Raw genomic sequence first — 26,433 nt, 5'->3', positions numbered from 1 at the left:
CAGAACCCCCCATTTCAGATGTCCAGAACCCCCCCATTTCAGATGTCCAGAACACCCCCACACCATATCAGATGTCCAGACCCCCCCTTCCCCCCCCCCACCATAAGGTGCTTGGTGGGGGAGAGCCCCCCACCCCAAAGCAGCCCCCAACTGTTGAGGGCATGTGGCCTGGCATGGTTCAGGAGGGGGGGGGGCACTCACTCGTTCCCCCCTGTTCCCTGACCTGCCGGGCTGAATGCTCGGATAAGGGTCTGGTACAGATTTTGGGGGGGGGGGGGGGCCCACGCCATTTTTTTTCTATTCTATAATTGCTGGCATTTTTTATCTTTTTACATTCAGCTGTCAGTGGGGAACCCCAATGACAGCTGATGACACAGAGATTGTTAGGGACTCCGCGGCCCCCCATTACTTAACAACCTATGACAGTACTGACAGATACAGCACATACCGCACGCCTGGACCATCACCGCACGGTGTAATAGTGGTGTGCTAGAGGTGTAATAGTTGTGTTGTAATGGTGTAATAATGGTGTAATACTGGTGTAATAGTGGTGTAGTAGTGGTGTAATAGTGGTGTAATATTGGTGTAATAGTGGTCTAGTAGTGGTGTACTAGTGGTGTAGTAGTTGTGTTGTAATGGTGTAGTAGTGGTGTAATATCGGTGTAATAGTGGTGTAATATCGGTGTAGTAGTGGTGTAATATTGGTGTAGTAGTGGTGTAATATTGGTGTAGTAGTGGTGTAATATCAGTGTAATAGTGTGTAGTAGTGGTGTCATATCGGTGTAATAGTGGTGTAGTAGTGGTGTAATATCGGTGTAATAGTGGTGTAGTAGTGGTGTAATATCGGTGTAATAGTGGTGTAATATTAGTGTAATATCGGTGTAATAGTGGTGTAGTAGTGTAATATCGGTATAATAGTAGTGTAATATTGGTGTAATATCGGTGTAATAGTGGTGTAATATTGGTGTAATATCGGTGTAATAGTGGTGTAATATCGGTGTAATAGTAGTGTAATATTGGTGTAATATCGGTGTAATAGTGGTGTGGTAGTGGTGTAATATCGGTGTAATAGTGGTGTAATATCAGTGTAATAGTGGTGTAATATTGGTGTAATATTGGTGTAGTAGTGGTGTAATATCAGTGTAATAGTGTGTAGTAGTGGTGTAATATCGGTGTAATATTGGTGTAATAGTGGTGTAATATCGGTGTAATAGTGGTGTAATATCAGTGTAATAGTGGTGTAATATTGGTGTAATAGTGGTGTAATATTGGTGTAATAGTGGTGTAGTAGTGGTGTAATAGTGGTGTAATAGTGGTGTAGTAGTGGTGTAATATCGGTGTAATAGTGGTGTAGTGGTGTAATATTGGAGTAATAGTGGTGTAGTAGTGGTGTAATATCAGTGTAATAGTGGTGTAATAGTGGTGTAATATCGGTGTAATAGTGGTGTAATATCGGTGTAAAAGTGGTGTAGTAGTGGTGTAATATCGGTGTAATAGTGGTGTAATATCAGTGTAGTAGTGGTGTAATATCAGTTTAATAGTGGTGTAATATCGGTGTAGTAGTGGTGTAATATCGGTGTAGTAGTGGTGTAATATCGGTGTAATAGTGTGTGTAATATTGGTGTAATATCGGTGTAATAGTGGTGTAGTAGTGGTGTAATATCGGTGTAATAGTAGTGTAATATTGGTGTAATATCGGTGTAATAGTGGTGTGGTAGTGGTGTAATATCGGTGTAATAGTGGTGTAATATCGATGTAACAGTGGTGTAGTAGTGGTGTGATATCGGTGTAGTAGTGATGTAATATCGGTGTAATAGTGGTGTAATATCGGTGTAATAGTGGTGTAATATAGGTGTAATAGTGGTGTAGTAGTGGTGTAATATCGGTGTAATAGTGGTGTAATATTGGTGTAATATCGGTGTAATAGTGGTGTGGTAGTGGTGTAATATTGGTGTAATAGTGGTGTAATACCGGTGTAATAGTGGTGTAATATCGGTGTAATAGTGGTGTAATATCTGTGTAATAGTGGTGTAATATCGGTGTAATAGTGGTGTAGAAGTGGTGTAATATTGGTGTAGTAGTGGTGTGCTAGTGGTGTAGTAGTGGTGTAATATCAGGTGTAGTAGTGGTGTAATATTGATGTAATAGTGGTGTAGTAGTGGTGTGCTAGTGGTGTAATATCGGTGTAATTGTGGTGTAATATCGGTGTAATAGTGGTGTAGTAGTGGTGTAATATCGGTGTAATAGTGGTGTAGTAGTGGTGTAATATCGGTGTAATAGTGGTGTAATATCGGTGTAATAGTGGTGTAGTAGTGGTGTAATATCGGTGTAATAGTGGTGTAATATCGGTGTAATAGTGGTGTAGTAGTGGTGTAATATCGGTGTAGTAGTGGTGTGCTAGTGGTGTAGTAGTGGTGTAATATTGATGTAATAGTGGTGTAGTAGTGGTGTGCTAGTGGTGTAATATCGGTGTAATAGTGGTGTAGTAGTGGTGTAATATCGGTGTAATAGTGGTGTAGTAGTGGTGTAATAGTGGTGTAGTAGTGGTGTAATATCGGTGTAATAGTGTGGTAATATCGGTGTAATAGTGGTGTAGTAGTGGTGTAATAGTGGTGTAGTAGTGGTGTAATATCGGTGTAATAGTGGTGTAATATCGGTGTAATAGTGGTGTAATATCGGTGTAATAGTGGTGTAGTAGTGGTGTAATATCGGTGTAATAGTGGTGTAATATCGGTGTAATAGTGATGTAGTAGTGGTGTAATATCGGTGTAATAGTGATGTAGTAGTGGTGTAATATCGGTGTAATATCGGTGTAATAGTGATGTAGCAGTGTGTAATATCGGTGTAATAGTGATGTAGTAGTGGTGTAATATCGGTGTAATCGTGGTGTAATATCGGTGTAATAGTGGTGTAGTAGTGGTGTAATATCGGTGTAGTAGTGGTGTAATATCGGTGTAATAGTGGTGTAGTAGTGGTGTAATATCGGTGTAATAGTGGTGTAGTAGTGGTGTAATATCGGTGTAATAGTGGTGTAATATCGGTGTAATAGTGATGTAGTAGTGGTGTAATATCGGTGTAATAGTGGTGTAATATTGGTGTAATAGTGATGTAGTAGTGGTGTAATATCGGTGTAATAGTGGTGTAGTAGTGGTGTGCTAGCGGTGTAGTAACAGTGTCTACTGCAGGGATTTTCAGATTCTACAAGGATCCCAGGTATTGTCAGTGCCTGGATCTGCAACCTCTGCTGCATCTCCTCTTGCTGAGCCATCTGAGATACTGGGCAGCTCCCTGTTAGATTCCTTAGACAATCCTGCCTTGCCTCCTGAACCTTGAACCCTTTTGCTCCTCCCATGAACTTCCTTTTTAAGCAATGTCTTTGCACTTCCTGTTTGCCAGATTATTGTCCTCTCTCCAGCCAAAACCTCTCCTGTGTTCTGCTTGACCGCTACTTGCTTTATCTCCTATTGGACCCCGGCTTGCTCATCTCCCAGTGGGGTGATCCTGAGGACAGCAATCTGCTACAAACAGGCAGCAAAACCCATCCCCACCACCAGGAGCTCTGGTGAATATTGGTTAGTGCTTGGACCCCGCACCTCAGGTAAGTCCTCGTCATCTGCCAGAGTGACTTCAATGTGTATCTATCCAACTGGTCATTTGGAGCCTCTCTACTGCTATAGGTACAGGTCTCCGAGCCTGACCCCTGACCCCTGTCATGTATGGTATATACAGTTGTGTTGAAAATACTAGCCGTCAGACATCACTAACCGGATTAATCCCTGTTTTTGGTGGAAATGATATTTCTACATGGCAAATAATTTCCTAGCCGGTGTAGTAGAGTCATAGAAATCCAACAGACCCGACAGTCATGACATGCATGCTGCTGATTCTGTGTCATTGAATCACTCATTGAAAGGGGCGTGTTCAAAATAATAGCCGTGTGGAGTTCTATTAGTGAGGTCATTCATTCTTTGATAAACAGGTGGCAATTATTGCCCTTATTTAAGGAAGGAAGGCAGCAAATGTTGGACATGCTGGTTACAGTGCATTTCTCTCTGAAATTCTGAGGAAAATGGGTGGTTCCAGACATTGTTCAGAAGAACAGCGTACCTTGATTAAAAAGTTGATTGGAGGGGAAAACATATAAAGAAGTGCAGAAAATGATCGGCTGCTCAGCTAAAATGATGGCAAATGCTTTAAAATGGCAACCAAACCCTGAAAGACGTGGAAGAAAGGGAAAAACTACCATTGGAATGGATAGAAGAATAGCCAAAATGGAGCCAAAATGGGGCGGACTCAGCCAACAATCAGCTCCAGGAAGATGAAAGAAGGTGTGACGTTCCCTGTGAGGACTCAGCCAACAATCAGCTCCAGGAAGATGAAAGAAAGTGTGAGGTTCCCTGTGAGGACTGTTACAATTAGAAGACGCTGATGTGAAGCCAAGCTATCTGCAAGAAGTCCCCGCAAAGTCCCACTGTTGGGAAAAGACGTGTGCTGAAGAGGTTACAATCTGCCAAAGAGCACATTGACCGGCCTAAAGAGAAATGGGGCAACATTTTGTGGACTGATGGAAGTAAGATTGTTCTTTTTGGGTCTAGTGGGCGGAGACAGTTTGTCAGACGACCCCCAAACACTGAATTCAAGCTACAGTACACTGTGAGGACCGTGAAGCATGGTGGTGCAAGCATCATGATATGGGGATGTTTCTCATACTACGGTGTTGGGCCTATTTATCGCATACCAGGGATCATGGATCAGTTTGAATCCATCAAAATACTTGAAGAGGTCATGCTGCCTTATGCTGAAGAGGAAATGCCCTTGAAATGGGTGTTCCAACAAGACAACGACCCCAAACACACCAGTAAACGTGCAACATCTTGGTTCCAGACCAACAAGATGGACGTTATGGAGTGGCCAGCCCAATCCCCGGATCTTCATCCAATAGAAAACTTGTGGGGTGACATCAAAAATGCAGTTTCTGAGGCCAAACCAAGAAATCGAGAAGAACTGTGGAATGTGGTCCAATCATCCTGGGCTGGAATACCTGATCACAGGGGCCAGAAGTTGGGGGACTCCATGCAACACAGATGTACAGCAGTTCTCAGAAACAGTGCGACTACAACCAAATATTCATGAAGTCATTCAAAGGAAAGCAAAATCTTCAAACATTTCTCAGTTTATATAGTGAATGTTGGAGTTTGTAAAGAAGAATACAAACACGGCCATTTTTTTGAACCGTCTAATATTCACTTTTCTTCCATTTTTTTTAGAGGAACAACACAAATTTGATGTATTTTTCTTCATGTTGTGATTTGGAATAGAATGTGTCGTGTTCCCAATGCATTTGTGTGGATGGAAAGAAAAGGATTAGAAGGATTTGCAGCTTTAGTCACTTTTTTCATCACACGGATATTATATTGAACACAACTGTCCATAGTTGCTCCAAGCTGTACCAATGTAACTATAATCTTCATACCTGGATTTCTTCTCTAAAACATGAGTACCAGGATGGTTGCCCTGACATGGCAGAATTCTGTAACTCTCTATGAATTCCAGGGATTGTCTCTAATCGTTTTTATCGATTTCGCGATGATGATGTATGATGATTGTTCGGCTTTGTTTTCATTATGTGGTTTGCAAAGCAAATGTTGCAATTCTCACTCTGTTTCTCCATGAAGTCTAAATTCCAAGGAGTAAATGTTGAGTAATTCTCATGACACTTTAGTATTTTCAAAGTATAACCTTCCTGTTGGCATTGGTAATATTTCCTAACTCTGGCTACACGTCCTCCCTGGTCTCCATCCATGACGGTGCACATGCCGTACACATCTGTGTGAAGGATCCGTGTCTACGAGGGAATCCTATTTTCAGTAACAAAGCTTCCAAGATAACGTGTAAATTATTCATCACTGCGGGAGATAAACAAGATGCTGAATCTAACGAATCTTAACTTATTTATGTAACATGTGTCGCTCTTCACACCTGTATTGTCAAGTCTCAAACCTCGCTGTGGATTACCGTAGCATCATGCGTTATGACATGGCGGCGGCGAGTTGTTAGCAATACCTTAACAGAATGCGTCCCCATGGAAGGAGGCCATAATGGAGGGGGGAATGGAGGACCTCAGTTGTGGGGGATGAAGGACATCAGTTATGGAGGATGGAGGAGCTCAGTTATGAGGGATGGATGAGCTCAGTTATGGGGGATTGAAGAGCTCAGTTATGAGGGATGGAGGACCTCATTTATGGGGCATGGAGGAGCTCAGTTATGGGAGATGAAGGACCTCATTTATGGGGCATGGAGGAGCTCAGTTATGGGAGATGAAGGACCTCATTTATGAGGGATGGAGAACCTCAGTTATGGGGGCTGAAGGATATCAGTTATGGGGGCTGAAGGACCTCAGTTATGGGGGCTGAAGGACCTCAGTTATGGGGGCTGAAGGACCTCAGTTATGGGGGATGAAGGACCTCAGTTATGGAGGATGGAGGAGCTCAGTTATGGGGATGGAGGATCTCAGTTATGGGGGATAGAGGACTTCAGTTACGGGGTATGGAAGACTTCAGTTATGAGAGATGAAGGACCTCAGTTTTGGGGGATGGAGGACCTCATTTATGGGAGAAGGAGGACCTCAGGTATGGGAGATGGAAGAGCTCAGTTATGGGGGATGGAGGACCTCAATAATGGGAAATAAAGGACCTTAGTTATGGCGGATGGAGGACCTTGGTTATGGGGGATGGAGGACCTTAGCTATATGGGATGAGGATCTGAGTTATGGGGGATGGAGGACCTCAGTAATGCACTTGGGGCAGCTAAAAATATGAACAAAAGTTACTCACTAGGATTAGAACCTCTGGGGGAATCCAGGATGGAAAAGGATCTTGGGGTGCTAGTAGAGGACAGACTCAGCAATAGCATGCTATGCTATGATACAGCAAGCTAGGCCAGCAGACTATTAGAATGCATTAAAAAGAAAATTTACTCTAGAGATAAAACTATAATTCTATCAATTTACAAAACTCTGGTTTGGCCATATCTGGAAAATGCCGTCCAGTTCTGGTCACCAGTCCTCAGGAAGGATGGGCTGGAACTGGAGAAAGTCCAGAGGAGGGCAACAAAGCTAATAAGGGAGCTGGAGGACCTTAGTTATGAGAATAGAGGACCTCAGTTATGGGGGATGAAGAGCCTCATTTATGACGGATGGAGGATCTCAGTTATGGGGGCTGAAGGACCTCAGTTATGGATGATGGAGGAGCTCCGTTATGGGGGATGGAGGAGCTCGGTTATGAGGGATGGAGGACCTCATTTATGGGGGATGAAGAGCCTCATTTATGACGGATGGAGGATCTCAGTTATGGGGGCTGAAGGACCTCAGTTATGGATGATGGAGGAGCTCCGTTATGGGGGATGGAGGAGCTCGGTTATGAGGGATGGAGGACCTCATTTATGGGGGATTGAGGAGCTCAGTTAGGGAGGATGAAGGACCTCAGTTATGGGCGATGGAAGATCTCAGTTATGGGGGATGGAGGACTTCAGTTATGGGGTATGGAGGACCTCAGTTTGGAGGATTGAGGACCTCACCTATATGGGATGAGGATCTGTGTTATGGGGGATGGAGGACCTCAGTAATGGGAAATAGAGGACCTTATTTATGGGGAATGGAGGACCTTAGTTATGTGGGATGGATCTCAGTTATCTGAGATGGAGAAGCTCAGTTATGAGGAGCGACCACAAACATTGAACTTATTGTCCCTGGAGCAGAGGAACTTAACCCCTTCCTGCTGGCGCCTCCCGTCCCCTTTAAGAGTTTCAGAAGCCGGGAGGTGGGACGGGCGGGGTTTAGGGATCATGTGACCACCGTGATGCATCGTCATGGTGGTCACATGATCGGGAAAGGTCCCGATCGAAAGAGCAGACTGGGACCCTTCCGTGAGTACCGGACATATGTGCTGAGGGCGTGCGCTCTCAGCACATATGTTTTTTCTTACCTGAACGCAAATGTGTTGCCGCTCGGCATCTAGGACCAGACGCAGGGAGGCCGCACATTTGTGTGCGGCCGGCGTAAAGGGGTTAATGGAAGATATAATCACAATATACAGATCTTTGACTCTAGCATTGGGAGTAAACCATTTAATCTTGGGTCTGTAAAAGAAGACATGCGACCAGGGGCGGACTGACAACTCATGGGGCCCCCAAGCAATAGGGGATCATGGGGCCCCTGTGTCCTCGCCCACACCCAAAAAAGCCTATGAAAAAGCCAATGAAAGGTACCAGCAGCATCTCATGGGGCCCCCTACCGACCCTGGGCCCTCGGGCAGTGCCCGAGTGCTCGAATGGTCAATCCGCCTCTGCATGCGACCACACAATGAAGTTGGATGAGAAGCGGTTCAATCTTGAACTGTTCTGGAAGGATTTGAAACCTTCCACACTTGATGGTGTCAGCGGGGAGTGTAGATAAATTCAGAAAACCTTTAGATGCACTTCTTAGTGAACGCAGTGACACACACATACAGGTTGAACTGGATGGACTGGTATCTTTACTCAAACGTATCAACTACCCAATGATTCCATTCTTGATCTTACATTGAAAATATTTGGTTTCTTCTTGTGATATAAGTGATGTGATCCCACAGCAGAATCAATATAGACACCTATGAATCAACAGTTGGCATTTCAATAACATTTCTACCAATGTGTCATCACTACTGGGAGTACATAGTAGGCACCTCTGGGTGCTCATACATCAAGTTCATTTTGTGGTTCATCCTCCAATCCCCAGGTGATCCCCAAATAAATAAAATATAAGGGGGTTACAGCCCAGTGGTTATTTGGGCGTTTTCTTTGGGAACACACCTGATTGCACTCATAGATGGCGGCTGGTTCTTTCCACCCTCCTAGACTTTACATATATCATTTTTGGAAGGAAATGCAGAGATACGAGATATGAGACTAACTATCATTTTACTTACTGTATGCCAAAGTGCAGCGACTTAAGAAAGTAATAATCATGACATTTTGGCTTCACATTGCAGGTTCTCCCACAGTTGCTGCTTCCAAGAATTTAGTACAAGAATACAAACAGCAGAGCCTGGCACAATATCAGCCATCAACGACAGCAGAAACGTAAAAAAACCCTCATAGAGGAAGTATGGAGGCCACCATTGCTGCCGTCTCTGCTGAGAATACCGGCACCATACCTGGAATGCTGATCTTCAGTACTCCCTGAACCTCTGTCCCAGAACAAGCATGCGGATTAGATGTTCTAATGTCATTCCTCATCTACATGTGCGTTCTGGTTCAGCACCATGGCTAGTCCTAAAGCCAGAGACTGGCGGGCAACACAAATGTTCTGAAGGAAGTCAGAACCCGTAACGCCTGTGGATTCCCGAGGACAGTTCTTTCTTTAACATTGGGCAGATGTTGTTCTACACTAATTATACAGAAGGAAGCCACAAATCTTCACACAATGCTGGGCTTGGGTATGGTACCTGACAACGAAACCAAAATGATAAGCAATGGATGGGCGCACAATCAATACAATCTATTATTATATTATTATTAATGTACACAAAGTGCAGACAAGTATATATTTGTAGCAAAGTGACCCCATCGTAACATACACCAGACTGTACTGAAAGTAATGCAACAGTGGGAAAAACTATTTTATATTAACTTGCAAAGGTTGTCCAACCTTTACATGTTGGTAGAGTAATTCTTCCTCTATAGTAACTCTTCCTCTATAGTAACCCTCCCTCTATAGTAACCCTTCCTCTATAGTAACCCTTCCTCTATAGTAACCCTTCCCCTATAGTAACCCTTCCTCTATAGTAACCCTTCCCCCATAGTAACCCTTCCTCTATAGTAACTCTTCCTCTATAGTAACTCTCCCTCTATAGTAACCCTTCCTCTATAGTAACTCTCCCTCTATAGTAACCCTTCCCCTATAGTAACCCTTCCTCTATAGTAATTCTTCCTCTATAGTAACCCTTCCTCTATAGTAACCCTTCCTCTATAGTAACCCTTCCTCTATAGTAACCCTTCCTCTATAGTAACTCTCCCTCTATAGTAACATTCCTCTATAGTAACCCTTCCTCTATAGTAACTCTCCCTCTATAGTAACATTCCTCTATAGTAACCCTTCCTCTATAGTAACTCTCCCTCTATAGTAACTCTTCCTCTATAGTAACCCTCCCTCTATAGTAACCCTTCCTCTATAGTAACCCTCCCTCTATAGTAACACTTCCTCTATAGTAACCCTTCCTCTATAGTAACCCTTCCTCTATAGTAACCCTTCCTCTATAGTAACTCTCCCTCTATAGTAACATTCCTCTATAGTAACCCTTCCTCTATAGTAACTCTTCCTCTATAGTAACTCTTCCTCTATAGTAACTCTTCCTCTATAGTAACTCTTCCTCTATAGTAACTCTCCCTCTATAGTAACATTCCTCTATAGTAACTCTCCCTCTATAGTAACATTCCTCTATAGTAACCCTTCCTCTATAGTAACCCTTCCCCTATAGTAACCCTTCCTCTATAGTAACCCTTCCCCCATAGTAACCCTTCCTCTATAGTAACTCTTCCTCTATAGTAACCCTCCCTCTATAGTAACCCTTCCTCTATAGTAACTCTCCCTCTATAGTAACTCTTCCTCTATAGTAACCCTTCCTCTATAGTAATTCTTCCTCTATAGTAATCTTCCTCTATAGTAACCCTTCCTCTATAGTAACCCTTCCTCTATAGTAACTCTTCCTCTATAGTAACCCTTCCTCTATAGTAACCCTTCCTCTATAGTAACCCTTCCTCTATAGTAACTCTTCCTCTTTAGTAACCCTTCCTCTATAGTAACTCTTCCTCTATAGTAACCCTTCCTCTATAGTAACCCTTCCTCTATAGTAACTCTCCCTCTATAGTAACTCTTCCTCTTTAGTAACCCTTCCTCTATAGTAACCCTTCCTCTATAGTAACTCTTCCTCTATAGTAACCCCTCCTCTATAGTAACTCTTCCTCTATAGTAACCCTTCCCCTATGGATGTAAGTATGGAGACAAGATGGTGGAGCCTTCCATGATGGTAAAAGAGTTGAAAACTCCCAATCTCCTCATATTCCAAGAGATCACAGGAGGCTGTCCATAGGCCAGCTGGTGGTTTGGCTGGAGACCACTAGGGGACCCGCTTATAAATTAACCAATAATTAATATAAATCCAAACAGTACATTAAACAACAAATCCTACCTGTATTTGGCATCACCAGCCGCCCTCCTTCATGGCCAAAAATTCCACAGACTCTCATCTCCGGCTTGGAGGAAACAGAGGACAGGTTTTGAATGTAGGGAGTTTTGTTCCTGTTGTGTAACGTTCCAAAGCACCTGTTGTTCCCGTGAGGGAAGGTTCCCGACAGGGTCTTGTTGTGGAACTCCGGCCTCTCCGTCACCCCCAGCGACACCATAAAGGAACTTTGCACTTTGACCTTGATGTCCGTTAGGGGGTTATAAATTGAAGATTCAGTCATTAGCTCTTTGTCCATTGGGTCCTGGAAACAAATGGGACCGCTGTAGGTTCTGCTGACGGTCAAGTCCGGCTGGAGCGAGGAGTTCAGTAAAAGAGAGTTACCTGCAAGACAAAGAGATCGGCTGTTGGCTATGACCCCGGCCAGACATGAACTGCAAAGGTGACTCACATCCCATCTCTAGTAATAGTTAGGATTAAAATGATTTAATTTAGCAAATCCGCAGACAGTAGAATTTCTATATCCCCCCCCCCCACCCCCCCACCGATACTAAAGTCTATGTGATGGAAACCATCAAAGCGTTACGGGAAATACAGAATGTGCACTCATGTATATCCGAGTTAATATCCTGTTACTATGCACTTACATACTGAGCCATGTCCTCCCCATTATGGGCTCTCTATCTATATTTCATAGACATTTCATAGCTGCGGGATTATGCATGATGGAGCCGACTCGCTTCATTGTCAGAGAACGATCGCTTCGTGTAACTCGCTGCATGGAGAGCCTGGCTCTATGACTCTGTATAGGAATAATTACATCTATAATACCATTCACAGGTAAATACGATTTGTTTTCCTTGATTCCATTTGAAGTACGCAATTCTTTAACCCCTTCCAGTTCTGACACTTCCCCCCCTTCCGGTCAGGACACTTTCCCCCCTTCCAGTCCGGACACTTTCCCCCCCCCCTTCCACTCCGGACACTTTCCCCCCTTCCAGTCCGGACACTTTCACCCCCTTCCAGTCCGGACACTTTCACCCCCTTCCAGTCCAGACACTTTCCCCCCTTTCCAGTCCGGACACTTTCCCCCCCTTCCAGTCCGAACATTTTCACCCCCTTCCAGTCCGGACACTTCTCCCCCCTTCCAGTCCGGACACTTTCCCCCCCCCCCCTTCCAGTCCGGGCACTTTCCCCCCTTCCTGTCCGGACACTTTCACCCCCTTCCAGTCCGGACACTTCCCCCCCTTCCAGTCCGGACACTTTCCCCCCTTCCAGTCCGGACACTTTACCCCCTTCCTGTCCGGACACTTTCACCCCCTTCCAGTCCGGACACTTTCCCCCCTTCCAGTCCGGACACTTTACCCCCTTCCTGTCCGGACACTTTCCCCCCCTTCCTGTCCGGACACTTTCCCCCCCTTCCAGTCTAGACATTTTCCCCCCTTCCAGTCCGGACACTTCCCCCCCTTCCAGTCTGGACACTTTCCCCCCTTCCAGTCCGGACACTTTCCCCCCTTCCAGTCCAGACACTTTCCCCCCTTCCAGTCCGGACACTTTCCCCCCTTCCAGTCCGGACACTTTCCCCCCTTCCAGTCCAGACACTTTCCCCCCTTCCAGTCCAGACACTTTCCCCCCTTCCAGTCCAGACACTTTCCCCCCTTCCAGTCCGGACACTTTCCCCCCTTCCAGTCCGGACACTTTCCCCCCTTCCAGTCCGGACACTTTCCCCCCTTCCAGTCTGGAAACTTTCCCCCCTTCCAGTCCGGACACTTTCCCCCCTTCCAGTCCGGACACTTTCCCCCCTTCCAGTCCGGACACTTTCCCCCCTTCCAGTCCGGACACTTTCACCCCCTTCCAGTCCGGACACTTTCCCCCCTTCCAGTCCGGACACTTTCCCCCCTTCCAGTCCGGACACTTTCCCCCCCTTCCAGTCCGAACACTTTCCCCCCCCCTTCCACTCCGGACACTTTCCCCCCCTTCCAGTCCGGACACTTTCCCCCCTTCCAGTCCGGACACTTTCACCCCCTTCCAGTCCGGACACTTTCACCCCCTTCCAGTCCAGACACTTTCCCCCCTTTCCAGTCCGGACACTTTCCCCCCCTTCCAGTCCAGACACTTTCCCCCCTTTCCAGTCCGGACACTTTCCCCCCCTTCCAGTCCGAACACTTTCACCCCCTTCCAGTCCGGACACTTCCCCCCCCCCCCTTCCAGTCCGGGCACTTTCCCCCCTTCCTGTCCGGACACTTTCACCCCCTTCCAGTCCGGACACTTCCCCCCCTTCCAGTCCGGACACTTTCCCCCCTTCCAGTCCGGACACTTTACCCTCTTCCTGTCCGGACACTTTCACCCCCTTCCAGTCCGGACACTTTCCCCCCTTCCAGTCCGGACACTTTACCCCCTTCCTGTCCGGACACTTTCCCCCCCCTTCCAGTCCGGACATTTTCCCCCCTTCCAGTCCGGACACTTCCCCCCCTTCCAGTCTGGACACTTTCCCCCCTTCCAGTCCGGACACTTTCCCCCCTTCCAGTCCAGACACTTTCCCCCCTTCCAGTCCGGACACTTTCCCCCCTTCCAGTCCGGACACTTTCCCCCCTTCCAGTCCAGACACTTTCCCCCCTTCCAGTCCGGACACTTTCCCCCCTTCCAGTCCGGACACTTTCCCCCCTTCCAGTCCGGACACTTTCCCCCCTTCCAGTCCGGACACTTTCACCCCTTCCAGTCCGGACACTTTCACCCCTTCCAGTCCGGACACTTTCCCCCCTTCCAGTCCGGACACTTTCCCCCCTTCCAGTCCGGACACTTTCCCCCCTTCCAGTCCGGACACTTTCACCCCCTTCCAGTCCGGACACTTTCACCCCCTTCCAGTCCGGACACTTTCCCCCCTTCCAGTCCGGACACTTTCCCCCCTTCCAGTCCGGACACTTTCACCCCCTTCCAGTCCGGACACTTTCACCCCCTTCCAGTCCGGACACTTTCCCCCCTTCCAGTCCGGACACTTTCCCCCCTTCCTGTCCGGACACTTTCCCCCCTTCCAGTCCGGACACTTTCACCCCCTTCCAGTCCGGACACTTTCACCCCCTTCCAGTCCGGACACTTTCACCCCCTTCCAGGTCGGACACTTTCCCCCCCTTCCAGTCCGAACACTTTCCCCCCCCTTCCAGTCCGGACACTTCTCCCCCCTTCCAGTCCGGACACTTTCCCCCCCTTCCAGTCCGGACACTTTCCCCCCCTTCCAGTCCGGACACTTTCCCCCCCTTCCAGTCCGGACACTTTCCCCCCTTCCAATCTGGACACTTTCCCCCCTTCCAGTCTGGACACTTTCCCCCCCTTCTAGTCTGGACACTTTCACCCCCGTCCTTCCAATCCAAACACTTTCCCCCCACTTCCAGCATGCCCCAGATTCTCCCATAATCCCCCCACTATGCTCGGCATGCCCCAGATTCTCCCGTAATCCCCCCACTATGCTCAGCATGCCCCAGATTCTCCCATAATCCCCCCACTATGCTCAGCATACCCCATATTCTCCTGTAATCCCCCCACTACGCTCAGCATGCCCCAGATTCTCCCGTAATCCCCCCACTATGCTCGGCATGCCCCAGATTCTCCCGTAATCCCCCCACTACACTCAGCATACCCCAGACTCTCCCATAATCCCCCACTATGCTCGACAGGCCCCAGATTCTCCCGTAATCCCCCCACTATGTTCAGCATGCCCCAGATTCTCCCGTAATCCCCCCACTATGCTCAGCATGCCCCAGATTCTCCCGTAATCCCCCCACTATGCTCAGCATGCCCCAGATTCTCCCGTAATCCCCCCACTATGCTTGACAGGCCCCAGAATCTCCCATAATCCCCCCACTATGCTCAGCATGCCCCATATTTTCCCATAATCCTCCCACTACGCTCGGCATGCCCCAGATTCTCCCATAATCCCCCACTATGCTCCGCATGCCCCAGATTCTCCCATAATCCCCCCACTATGCTCAGCATGCCCCAGATTCTCCCATAATCCCCCCACTATGCTCAGCATGCCCCAGATTCTCCCGTAATCCCCCCACTATGCTCAGCATGCCCCAGATTCTCCCGTAATCCCCCCACTATGCTTGACAGGCCCCAGAATCTCCCATAATCCCCCCACTACGCTCCGCATGCCCCATATTTTCCCATAATCCTCCCACTACGCTCGGCATGCCCCAGATTCTCCCATAATCCCCCACTATGCTCCGCATGCCCCAGATTCTCCCATAATCCCCCCACTATGCTCGGCATGCCCCAGATTCTCCCATAATCCCCCACTATGCTCAGCATGCCTCAGATTCTCCCATAATCCCCCCACTACACTCAGCATACCCCAGATTCTCCCATAATCCCCCACTACACTCAGCATACCCCAGATTCTCCCATAATCCCCCCACTACGCTCAGCATGCCTCAGATTCTCCCATAATCCCCCCACTATGCTCAGCATGCCCCAGATTCTCCCATAATCCCCCCCCCCTACGCTCAGCATGCCTCAGATTCTCCCATAATCCCCCCACTATGCTCAGCATGCCCCAGATTCTCCCATAATCCCCCCCCCCTACGCTCAGCATGCCTCAGATTCTCCCATAATCCCCCCACTATGCTCGGCATGCCCCAGATTCTCCCATAATCCCCCACTATGCTCAGCATGCCTCAGATTCTCCCATAATCCCCCCACTACGCTCCGCATGCTCCAGATTCTCCCATAATCCCCCACTACACTCAGCATGCCCCAGATTCTCCCATAATCCCCCCACTACACTCAGCATGCCCCAGATTCTCCCATAATCCCACTACGCTCAGTATACCCCAGATTCTCCCATAATCCCACTACGCTCAGTATACCCCAGATTCTCCCATAATCCCACTACGCTCAGTATACCCCAGATTCTCCCATAATCCCCCCACTACGCTCAGTATACCCCAGATTCTCCCATAATCCCACTACGCTCAGTATACCCCAGATTCTCCCGTAACCCCCCCCACTACGCTCAGCATGCCCCAGATTCTCCCATAATCCCCCCACTATGCTCGGCATGCCCCAGATTCTCCCATAATCCCCCCACTATGCTCGGCATGCCCCAGATTCTCCCATAATCCCCCCACTATGCTCGGCATGCCCAAGATTCTCCCATAATCCCCCCACTACACTCAGCATACCCCAGATTCTCCCATAATCCCCCACTACACTCAGCATACCCCAGATTCTCCCATAATCCCCCCACTATGCTCGGCATGCCCCAGATTCTCCCATAATCCCCCACTACGCTCAGCATACCCCAGATTCTCCCATAATCCCCCACTACACTCAGCATACCCCAGATTCTCCCATAATCCCCCACTACACTCAGCATACCCCAGATTCTCCCATAATCCCCCACTACACTCAGCATACCCCAGATTCTCCCATAATCCCCCCACTACGCTCAGCATGCCCCAGATTCTCCCATAATCCCCCCACTATGCTCGGAATGCCCCAGATTCTCCCATAATCCCCCACTACACTCAGCATACCCCAGATTCTCCCATAATCCCCCCACTACACTCAGCATACCCCAGATTCTCCCATAATCCCCCCACTACGCTCGGAATGCCCCAGATTCTCCCGGTCATGTTGTCTCAGATTGGCCTCTTGGGGACGCTCTACTAACCAACCAGGAACAGAGAGAAGGAAAGTCGTCAGTCTGGATGCTGATTTTTATTCTTGGCCTCCAGGCTTCCTGAAACGCGATATTTTATTTATTCTTCCCCATCGCTGCAGAACACGCCGTCCCTGAAGAGTGGGGGCCACTCCGGAGCTGGAAGGGGGGGCTTTGTATCCTCTGCATCATCCTCTCACAATGTTCACCAGAAAACCAATGGAGACGGGGCGCCCTTCCCCCAACTTACAACCTCTCCGGCGGGGTCCAGGTTACCAGACAAGTCACACCTGGAAACCAGTCATGAGAGCAAAGAACTCTTCAAAGGGAATATGTCAGCGTCGGGGCGACCGCAGGATTCAGTACTTCAGTCACTGATTCAGAACAAGCATGTAGCAAGTGAAGTCAGAGTGCAGTCAGAACTCCTGACCCTAAAAACTGCTTGGGGTCTGCAAAGCAATTAAACCATTTATTCATCATGACTGCAGTGACTCTACTGACACCAATGATGGGACACTATTCCTCCCACTGACACCAATGATGGGGCACTATTCCTCCCACTAATACCAATGATGGGGCACTATTCCTCCCACTGATACTAATGATGGGGCACTATTCCTCCCACTGACACCAATGATGGGGCACTATTCCTCCCACTGACACCAATGATGGGGCACTATTCCTCCCACTGACACCAATGATGGGGCACTATTCCTCCCACTGACACCAATGATGGGGCACTATTCCTCCCACTGACACCAATGATGGGGCACTATTCCTCCCACTGATACCAATGATGGGGCACTATTCCTCCCACTGATACTAATGATGGGGCACTATTCCTCCCACTGACACCAATGATGGGGCACTATTCCTCCCACTGACACCAATGATGGGGCACTATTCCTCCCACTGACACCAATGATGGGGCACTATTCCTCCCACTGATACCAATGATGGGGCACTATTCCTCCCACTGATACCAATGATGGGGCACTATTCCTCCCACTGACACCAATGATGGGGCACTATTCCTCCCACTGACACCAATGATGGGGCACTGTTCCTTCCACTGATACTAATGATGGGGTACTATTCCTCCCACTGACACCAATGATGGGGCACTGTTCCTTCCACTGATACTAATGATGGGGTACTATTCCTCCCACTGACACCAATGATGGGGCACTATTCCTCCCACTGACACCAATGATGGGGCACTATTCCTCCCACTGACACCAATGATGGGGCACTATTCCTCCCACTGATACCAATGATGGGGCACTATTCCTCCCACTGATACTAATGATGGGGCACTATTCCTCCCACTGACACCAATGATGGGGCACTATTCCTCCCACTGACACCAATGATGGGGCACTATTCCTCCCACTGACACCAATGATGGGGCACTATTCCTCCCACTGACACCAATGATGGGGCACTATTCCTCCCACTGACACCAATGATGGGGCACTATTCCTCCCACTGATACCAATGATGGGGCACTATTCCTCCCACTGATACTAATGATGGGGCACTATTCCTCCCACTGACACCAATGATGGGGCACTATTCCTCCCACTGACACCAATGATGGGGCACTATTCCTCCCACTGACACCAATGATGGGGCACTATTCCTCCCACTGATACCAATGATGGGGCACTATTCCTCCCACTGATACCAATGATGGGGCACTATTCCTCCCACTGACACCAATGATGGGGCACTATTCCTCCCACTGACACCAATGATGGGGCACTATTCCCCCCCCCACTGACACCAATGATGGGGCACTATTCCTCCCACTGACACCAATGATGGGGCACTATCCCTCCCACTGACACCAATGATGGGGCACTATTCCTCCCACTGATATCAATGATGGGGCACTATTCCTCCCACTGACACCAATGATGGGACACTATTCCTCCCACTGACACCAATGATGGGGCACTATTCCTCCCACTGACACCAATGATGGGGCACTATTCCTCCCACTGACACCAATGATGGGGCACTATTCCTCCCACTGACACCAATGATGGGGCACTGTACCTTCCACTGATACTAATGATGGGGTACTATTCCTCCCACTGATACTAATGATGGGACACTAATCCTCCCACTGACACCAATGATGGGGCACTGTTCCTCCACTGACACCAATGATGGGGCACTATTCCTCCCACTGCCACCAATGATGGGGCACTATTCCCCCCACTGATACCAATGATGGGACACTATTCTTCCCACTGACACCCATGATGGGGCACTATTCCTCCCACTGACACCAATGATGGGGCACTATTCCTCCACTGACACCAATGATGGAGCACTATTCCTCCCACTGACACCAATGATGGGGCACTATTCCCCCCACTATTACCAATGATGGGGCACTATTCCTCCCACTGACACCAATGATGGGACACTATTCCTCCCACTGATACCAATGATGGGGTACTATTCCTCCCACTGACACCAATGATGGGGCACTATTCCTCCCACTGACACCAATGATGGGGCACTATTCCCCCCACTATTACCAATGATGGGGCACTATTCCTCCCACTGACACCAATGATGGGGCACTATTCCTCCCACTATTACCAATGATGGGGCACTATTCTCCCCACTGACACCAATGATGGGGCACTATTCCTCCCACTGACACCAATGATGGGGCACTATTCCTCCCACTGACACCAATGATGGGGCATTATTCCTCCCACTGACACCAATGATGGGGCACTATTCCTCCCACTGATACCAATGATGGGGCACTATTCCTCCCACTGACACCAATGATGGGGCACTATTCCTCCCACTGACACCAATGATGGGGCACTATTCCTCCCACTGATACCAATGATGGGGCACTATTCCTCCCACTGACACCAATGATGGGGCACTATTCCTCCCACTGACACCAATGATGGGGCACTATTCCTCCCACTGACACCAATGATGGGGCATTATTCCTCCCACTGACACCAGGACATTGTCTGCTTTCTTTAGAAAATCAGACATTTTGAGCGTTTTGTAATCCAATGGCGCCACCATTGATTTCGAAATTCGACCAACCAAGCCTTCAATTGTACCCCATGTTGCTACAGAAAATAATTTTCATGGCCGGGAATCTTCTATTCTTTCCAGCTCACGCTCATTTCTTTTTCGATTCATATTTTTCGCACGATTCTCCCATCATCGATCAGAAATTTGTTTGTTTTTCAAAAAAGTTTCATCATGCCCGGCCAGGACTGCGGCCCCACCAATGGTGCAAAATTAGAAAGAAAATTCTTAGTTACGATTTTCGAAATACAATTCTTTCAGAGTCTGACCCGTGTATGGCCTGCATAAGGATTTTTGTTCGAATTTCGCACCTCTAGAGGCCGCAACATCGGCAAATTTACATGCGGCCATCAAATTTGAGTGATTTGGGTATGTTAGTAATTTTTTTATGAAATGAGCTGTGACCTGGAAAGAAAAGATTCCCGGCCACAACAATCCTTTTCGGTAGCGACACGAGGAGAAATTGAAGGCTTGGTTGGATGAGGTTTGAAATCAATGGTGGCGCCATTGGATTACAGAAAGCACAACATTTCCGATTATCTAAAGAAAATTTGTTTGGAATTCGACCCGTGTATGGCCTGGAAAGAAAAGAAGATTCCCAGCCACTAAAACCCATTTCTGTAGTGCCATGGGGTGAAATTGAAGGCTTGGTTGGTCGAACTTCGAAATCAATGGTGGCGCCATCGGATTACAAAACGCATGAAATTTCCAATTTTTGTAAATTTAGTTCGTTTGGAATTCGACCCATGTACGGCATGAAAAGAACACAAGATTCCCAGCCATGAAAATCCTTTTCTCTGGCACCATGGGGTGAAATTGATGGCTTGCTTGTTGGAATTTCAAATTCAAAGGTGGCGCCATCGGATTACAAAATGCACAAAATTTCTGATTTTCTAAAGAAAATTTGTTCGAAATTCAACTGAAATTTGTTGGAAAGAAAAGAAGATTCCCAGCCACAAAAATCCTTTTCTGTAGCAACAGGATGTGAAATCGAAGGCTTGGTTGGTCGAATTTTGAAATCAATGTTGGCGCCATCAGAATACAAAACGCACAAAATCTCAGTGCCGGTCCCTGCTCTGACAGTGCGAGGAAAGTGCAGCCAAGAACCAGCAACTGCATTTCCCGGTGATCAGCGTGTCATTGGACACGGCTGATCACGTGGTAAAAGGCCGCTGTGATTGGCCTTTTACCACATCACATAATCCGTAGGACAGAGCAATCCCAGAGATCGCTGGGTGCACACCGTTGGGGGCGTGCAGGAGAGCGCAATCTGGGAGGACGTCACATGACGGCTTCCCAGAACTGGCCGGCCTCATTGCAGCCGTCATTCGGCTACCTGCAGTCGACAACTGGTTACGGAAACGGCAACATTGTTGGGTTTAGTTCCACTTTAACGGTTGATAAACTACATACAGACACGCCCCCACCCCCCCACACATTTCTGTCAGATAACGCCCCACTTCACCCGGAAACATGTTGTGATTACAAATGTTTCGGCATTCTCATGTTTATTTCTTTTGACACAAAAAAGTGGAGAAACGAGAAGCAAAGACTTACACATTCCACCCAAAACCCCAAAAATGGACCAGAAAAAATTATTGGCACCCTCCATGGAATATTTGTCAGCACACCCCTTAGAAAAAACAAGTGAAACCAATGGCTTCCGGTCACCATCAATGAGTTTCTTCCACCTCTCTACTAGAATTTCGGATCGCTCTTCTTCCTCCAACTGCTCCGGGCCCCTCAGATTGGAAGGTTCCTTTTCCCAACTGCTGGTCTGAGATCTCTCCACAGGAGCTCTATGGGATGGAGATCTGGACTCATTCCTGGCCAGTTCAGTCCTCTCCAGCGCTTTGTCTGAAACCATTTCTGGGGGCTTTGTGACGTGTGCTTTGGGTCATTGTCCTGCTGGAAGACCCATGACCTCTGACAGAGACCCAACTTTCTGACACCGGGCCCTACATTGCACCCCAGAATTCTTTGGTAGTCTTCAGATTTCATAATGCCATGTACACGGCCAAGACATCCAGAGCCTGAAGCAGCAAAGCCACCCCAAACCATCAGTGACCCCCCACCATGTGTGACTGGAGGGACTGGATTCTTTTCTGTAAAGGCCTCATTGCTTTTTCCGAAAACAGTTTTGTTTTTTTTTGTTTCGTCTGTCCCCAGCACATTTTTCCAGAAGGATTTTGGCTTCCTCAGGTAAGTTTTGGCAAACTCCAATCTGAATTTTTTTGTTTCTGTGTCAGCAGTGGGGTCCTCCTGGGTCTCCTCCCATATTTCTGTGTCAGCAGTGGGGTCCTTCTGGGTCTCCCACCATATTTCTGTGTCAGCAGTGGGGTCCTCCTGGGTCTCCTCCCATATTTCTGTGTCAGCAGTGGGGTCCTCCTGGGTCTCCTCCCATATTTCTGTGTCAGCAGTGGGGTCCTCCTGGGTCTCCTCCCATATTTCTGTGTCAGCAGTGGGGTCCTCCTGGGTCTCCTCCCATATTTCTGTGTCAGCAGTGGGGTCCTCCTGGGTCTCCTCCCATATTTCTGTGTCAGCGGTGGGGTCCTCCTGGGTCTCCTCTCATATTTCTGTGTCAGCGGTGGGGTCCTCCTGGGTCTCCTCCCATATTTCTGTGTCAGCGGTGGGGTCCTCCTGGGTCTCCTACCATATTTCTGTGTCAGTAGTGGGGTCCTTCTGGGTCTCCTCTCATATTTCTGTGTCAGCGGTGGGGTCCTCCTGGGTCTCCTTCCATATTTCTGTGTCAGCGGTGGGGTCCTCCTGGGTCTCCTGCCATATTTCTGTGTCAGCGGTGGGGTCCTCCTGGGTCTCCTCCCATATTTCTGTGTCAGCGGTGGGGTCCTCCTGGGTCTCCTCCCATATTTCTGTGTCAGCAGTGGGGTCCTCCTGGGTCTCCTACCATATTTCTGTGTCAGCAGTGGGGTCCTCCTGGGTCTCCTCTCATATTTCTGTGTCAGCGGTGGGGTCCTCCTGGGTGTCCTCCCATATTTCTGTGTCAGCAGTGGAGTCCTCCTGGGTCTCCTACCATATTTCTGTGTCAGTAGTGGGGTCCTTCTGGGTCTCCTCTCATATTTCTGTGTCAGCAGTGGGGTCCTCCTGGGTCTCCTGCCATATTTCTGTGTCAGCGGTGGGGTCCTCCTGGGTCTCCTACCATATTTCTGTGTCAGTAGTGGGGCCCTCCTGGGTCTCCTCCCATATTTCTGTGTCAGCAGTGGGGTCCTTCTGGGTCTCCCACCATATTTCTGTGTCAGCAGTTGGGTCCTCGAGGGTTTCCTCCCATATTTCTGTGTCAGCAGTGGGGTCCTCGTGGGTCGCCTACCATATTTCTGTGTCAGCAGTGGGGTCCTCGTGGGTCTCCTACCATATTTCTGTGTCAGCAGTGAGGTCCTCGTGGGTCTCCTCCTATATTTCTGTGTCAGCAGTGGGGTCCTCCTGGGTCTCCTACCATATTTCTGTGTCAGCAGTGGGGTCCTCGTGGGTCTCCTACCATATTTCTGTGTCAGCAGTGAGGTCCTCGTGGGTCTCCTCCTATATTTCTGTGTCAGCAGTGGGGTCCTCCTGGGTCTCCTACCATATTTCTGTGTCAGCAGTGGGGTCTTCCTGGGTCTCCTCCCATAGCGTCCCTTTTCGTTCAGATGGTGACGTATAGTGGGAGCGGACACAGTTGTACCCCGTGTCTGAAGGTCAGCTTGGATTTGTCTGGAAGTTGATGGAGGTTTTTTAGCCACTATTATAACAATCCTTTGTTGCAATCTTTTGTAATTTTTCTCTTTCGTCCACTTCCGGGGAGATTAGCTACAGTGCACTTCTTGACAATGTTACACACAGTGGACACAGGAACATTAAGATCTCTGGAGATGGACTTGTCACCTTGAGCTTATCCATGCTTTTCCACCATTTTTGTTCTCCAATTCTCAGACAATTCTTTGCTGCTCTTTCTTTCCTCCATGGTCCATGTGGCACACAGAGACACCCAACAGAAAGGTGGAGGCCATTTGTCACCATTGTTCCCGGTTGTCGATATGATTTCTATATTGTCAGCGCCTGGTCATGGATATGGGGGAGTCTAATGACAAATTACAGGAACATCACAGACTTGGAATGCAATTATTTCTTACAATTTTGAAAAGGTGGCTATAATTTTGTCTGGTCCATCTTAGGGGTTTTGTGTAGAATGGGTCAGATTTGGCTTTTTGTTTCTCCACTTTTTTGTGTCTCCAATACAAACCAAAGAAATAAACATGAGAATGCTGAAAAAATTTGTAACTGCCACAATTGTGTGGGGGAAGTGAGGCGTCATCTGACAGAAATGCAGGGGGGGCAATATTTTTGGCCGCGACTGTATAGAGGTAATTATAAGTCCAGTGCTAAAAGGTGCCCCTGAAACACCAATAGGACCATGAAAGCAAGACCTTTACATGAATGCAAAGTACAAAAGGAATCCACAGAGAAGCAGGAGGACATAGGAGGACAGAAGAATGGTTAAAACATCTCAAGTTGACTGCAATGATGAAGAAAACCAGAAAGCATGGCCGCAGATGTAGATGAGGACAACTTAGCAGTTGGGTTCTGATCAACGGAGTTTGAAGAAACTCAAAGAAACTCTGTAGTTTTCCAGACTTGGAAAGAGATTGACATGTTCCCTTTGAAATGTGTCGAGTGGAACAACCTGCAGGATAGGTTCATTAGGGAAAAAGGAGACCAAGGTCACGGTAGACTAACCTTGTCGGACAGTTTTGAAATTGAAAGTCTGAAAGCCTCCCGTCAGGGCAGACGAATCAATAACATCCACGCCATACTCGCTCTGGCTCCTTCGATACAACGTAATTCCCACCACCAGCACGGCCACAGCGATGATGGCTGCTCCCAGACCGGAGTACAGAGCAATGTCACTGGCACTCTCAGCGCCTGTACAGAAATGAAAGAAGAAGAAAAAAAAAACGAAATAAATGACTTAAGAGCTCTCCATGAAATCTGAAGCGTTGAGGGACTATGTGGTCAAATGCCATAAAGAAAACAATGTTCTGGAATATACAATTCTGTTTGTGGCAGAGGAGACATGTAACACCAACAACAATTCTTTTCATCTGCTGTCTAGAAAACATATTTTAAAAGGTAAACATTTGAAGGAGCCAATACTGCGAGAACAGGAGCCATGTTCTCAGATTTTACAGATTGAAAGGATTCGGCCCACGACTGAATATTTCTTTAGACCCCGCAGACATAAGCACCAGTTTAGGGAGCACTAACGGCAACTTTTCCATAGTGTTTAATGTGCAGAGAACCCAACTGAGCAAACATAAGATATAAAACATTCTTCCTGTGTCAACGTTTACCATCTCCTGCCACTGGCCTGTGATTACATGGTGGAGGACGCCTACAAGACTTTCCATATAAACAAATGGCAAGAGGTGGTAAGAGATGAGACAACCATTCTTGGGCATTCTCTTTGCCTTCTTCCTACACATGGAGAAGGTCAGGGTCTTTATTCTCAAAGAATAGGTACAGGTACTTGTTCCTCCCTGAATAACCCCTTGTCTCCCCCCCTACTCACCACCGAACACCGTCCCTTGTCTCCACCCCCTACCCATCTCCGAACACCGTCCCTTGTCTCCACCCCCTACCCACCTCCGAAAACCATCCCTTGTCTCCAACCCCTGCCCACCACCGAACACTGTCCCTTGTCTCCACCCCCTACCCACCTCCGAACACCGTCCCTTCTTGCCACCCCCTACCCACCTCCAAACACCATCCCTTGTCTCCACCACCTACCCACCTCCAAACACCGTCCCTTGTCTCCGCCCCAACCCACCTCCAAACTCCGTCCCTTGTCTTCACCCCCCTACCCACCTCCGAACACTGTCCATTGTCTGCACCCCCTTCCCACCTCCAAACACCGTCCCTTGTCTCCACCACCTACCCACCTCCAAACACCATCCCTTGTCTCCACCACCTACCCACCTCCAAACACTGTTCTTTATCACCAACTCCAACTCACCTCTCAACACCATCCCTTGTCTCCACCACCTACCCACCTCCAAACACCATCCCTTGTCTCCACCACCTACCCACCTCCAAACACTGTCCCATGTCTCCACCATCTGCCCACCTCCAAACACCGTCCCTTGTCTCCATCACCTATCCACCTCCAAACACCATGCCTTGTCTCCACCACCAAACCACCTTCAAACATCGTCCCTTGTCTCCACCGCCTACCCACCTCCAAACACTGTCCCTTGTCTCCACCACCTACCAACCTCCAAACACCGTCCCTTGTCTCCATCACCTACCCACCTCCAAACACCATCCCTTGTCTCCACCACCTACCCACCTCCAAACACCATCCCTTGTCTCCACCACCTACCCACCTCCAAACACTGTCCCTTGTCTCCACCATCTGCCCACCTCCAAACACAATCCCTTGTCTCCACCCCATACCCACCTCCGAACACCGTCCCTTGTCTTTACCCC

General features: G+C 48.3%; 1 protein-coding gene across 1 annotated transcript; it reads right to left on the bottom strand.

Annotated features, from left to right (window-relative positions):
• Window positions 1-11,225: 11,225 nt before the first annotated feature.
• Window positions 11,226-25,973, bottom strand: LOC149430735 (netrin receptor UNC5D-like; the record flags this gene model as incomplete). The annotated part of the gene is made up of 3 exons (XM_089666040.1): window positions 25,961-25,973; window positions 24,685-24,870; window positions 11,226-11,603 (listed from the first exon to the last, which is right to left on the bottom strand). Coding segments are annotated over exons 1-3 (577 nt in total), but the record flags the coding sequence as incomplete, so codon positions are not given.
• Between the last annotated feature and the right edge of the window lie 460 nt (window positions 25,974-26,433).

The sequence above is a fragment of the Staurois parvus genome, unplaced genomic scaffold, assembly GCF_062004578.1.
Source record: "Staurois parvus isolate SC_StPar_1 unplaced genomic scaffold, SC_StPar_1.0 ptg002486l, whole genome shotgun sequence".
Taxonomy (NCBI): domain Eukaryota; kingdom Metazoa; phylum Chordata; class Amphibia; order Anura; family Ranidae; genus Staurois; species Staurois parvus.
The sequence above is the reverse complement of the archived record's forward strand: the minus strand, read 5'-3'. Positions and strand labels throughout refer to the sequence as shown.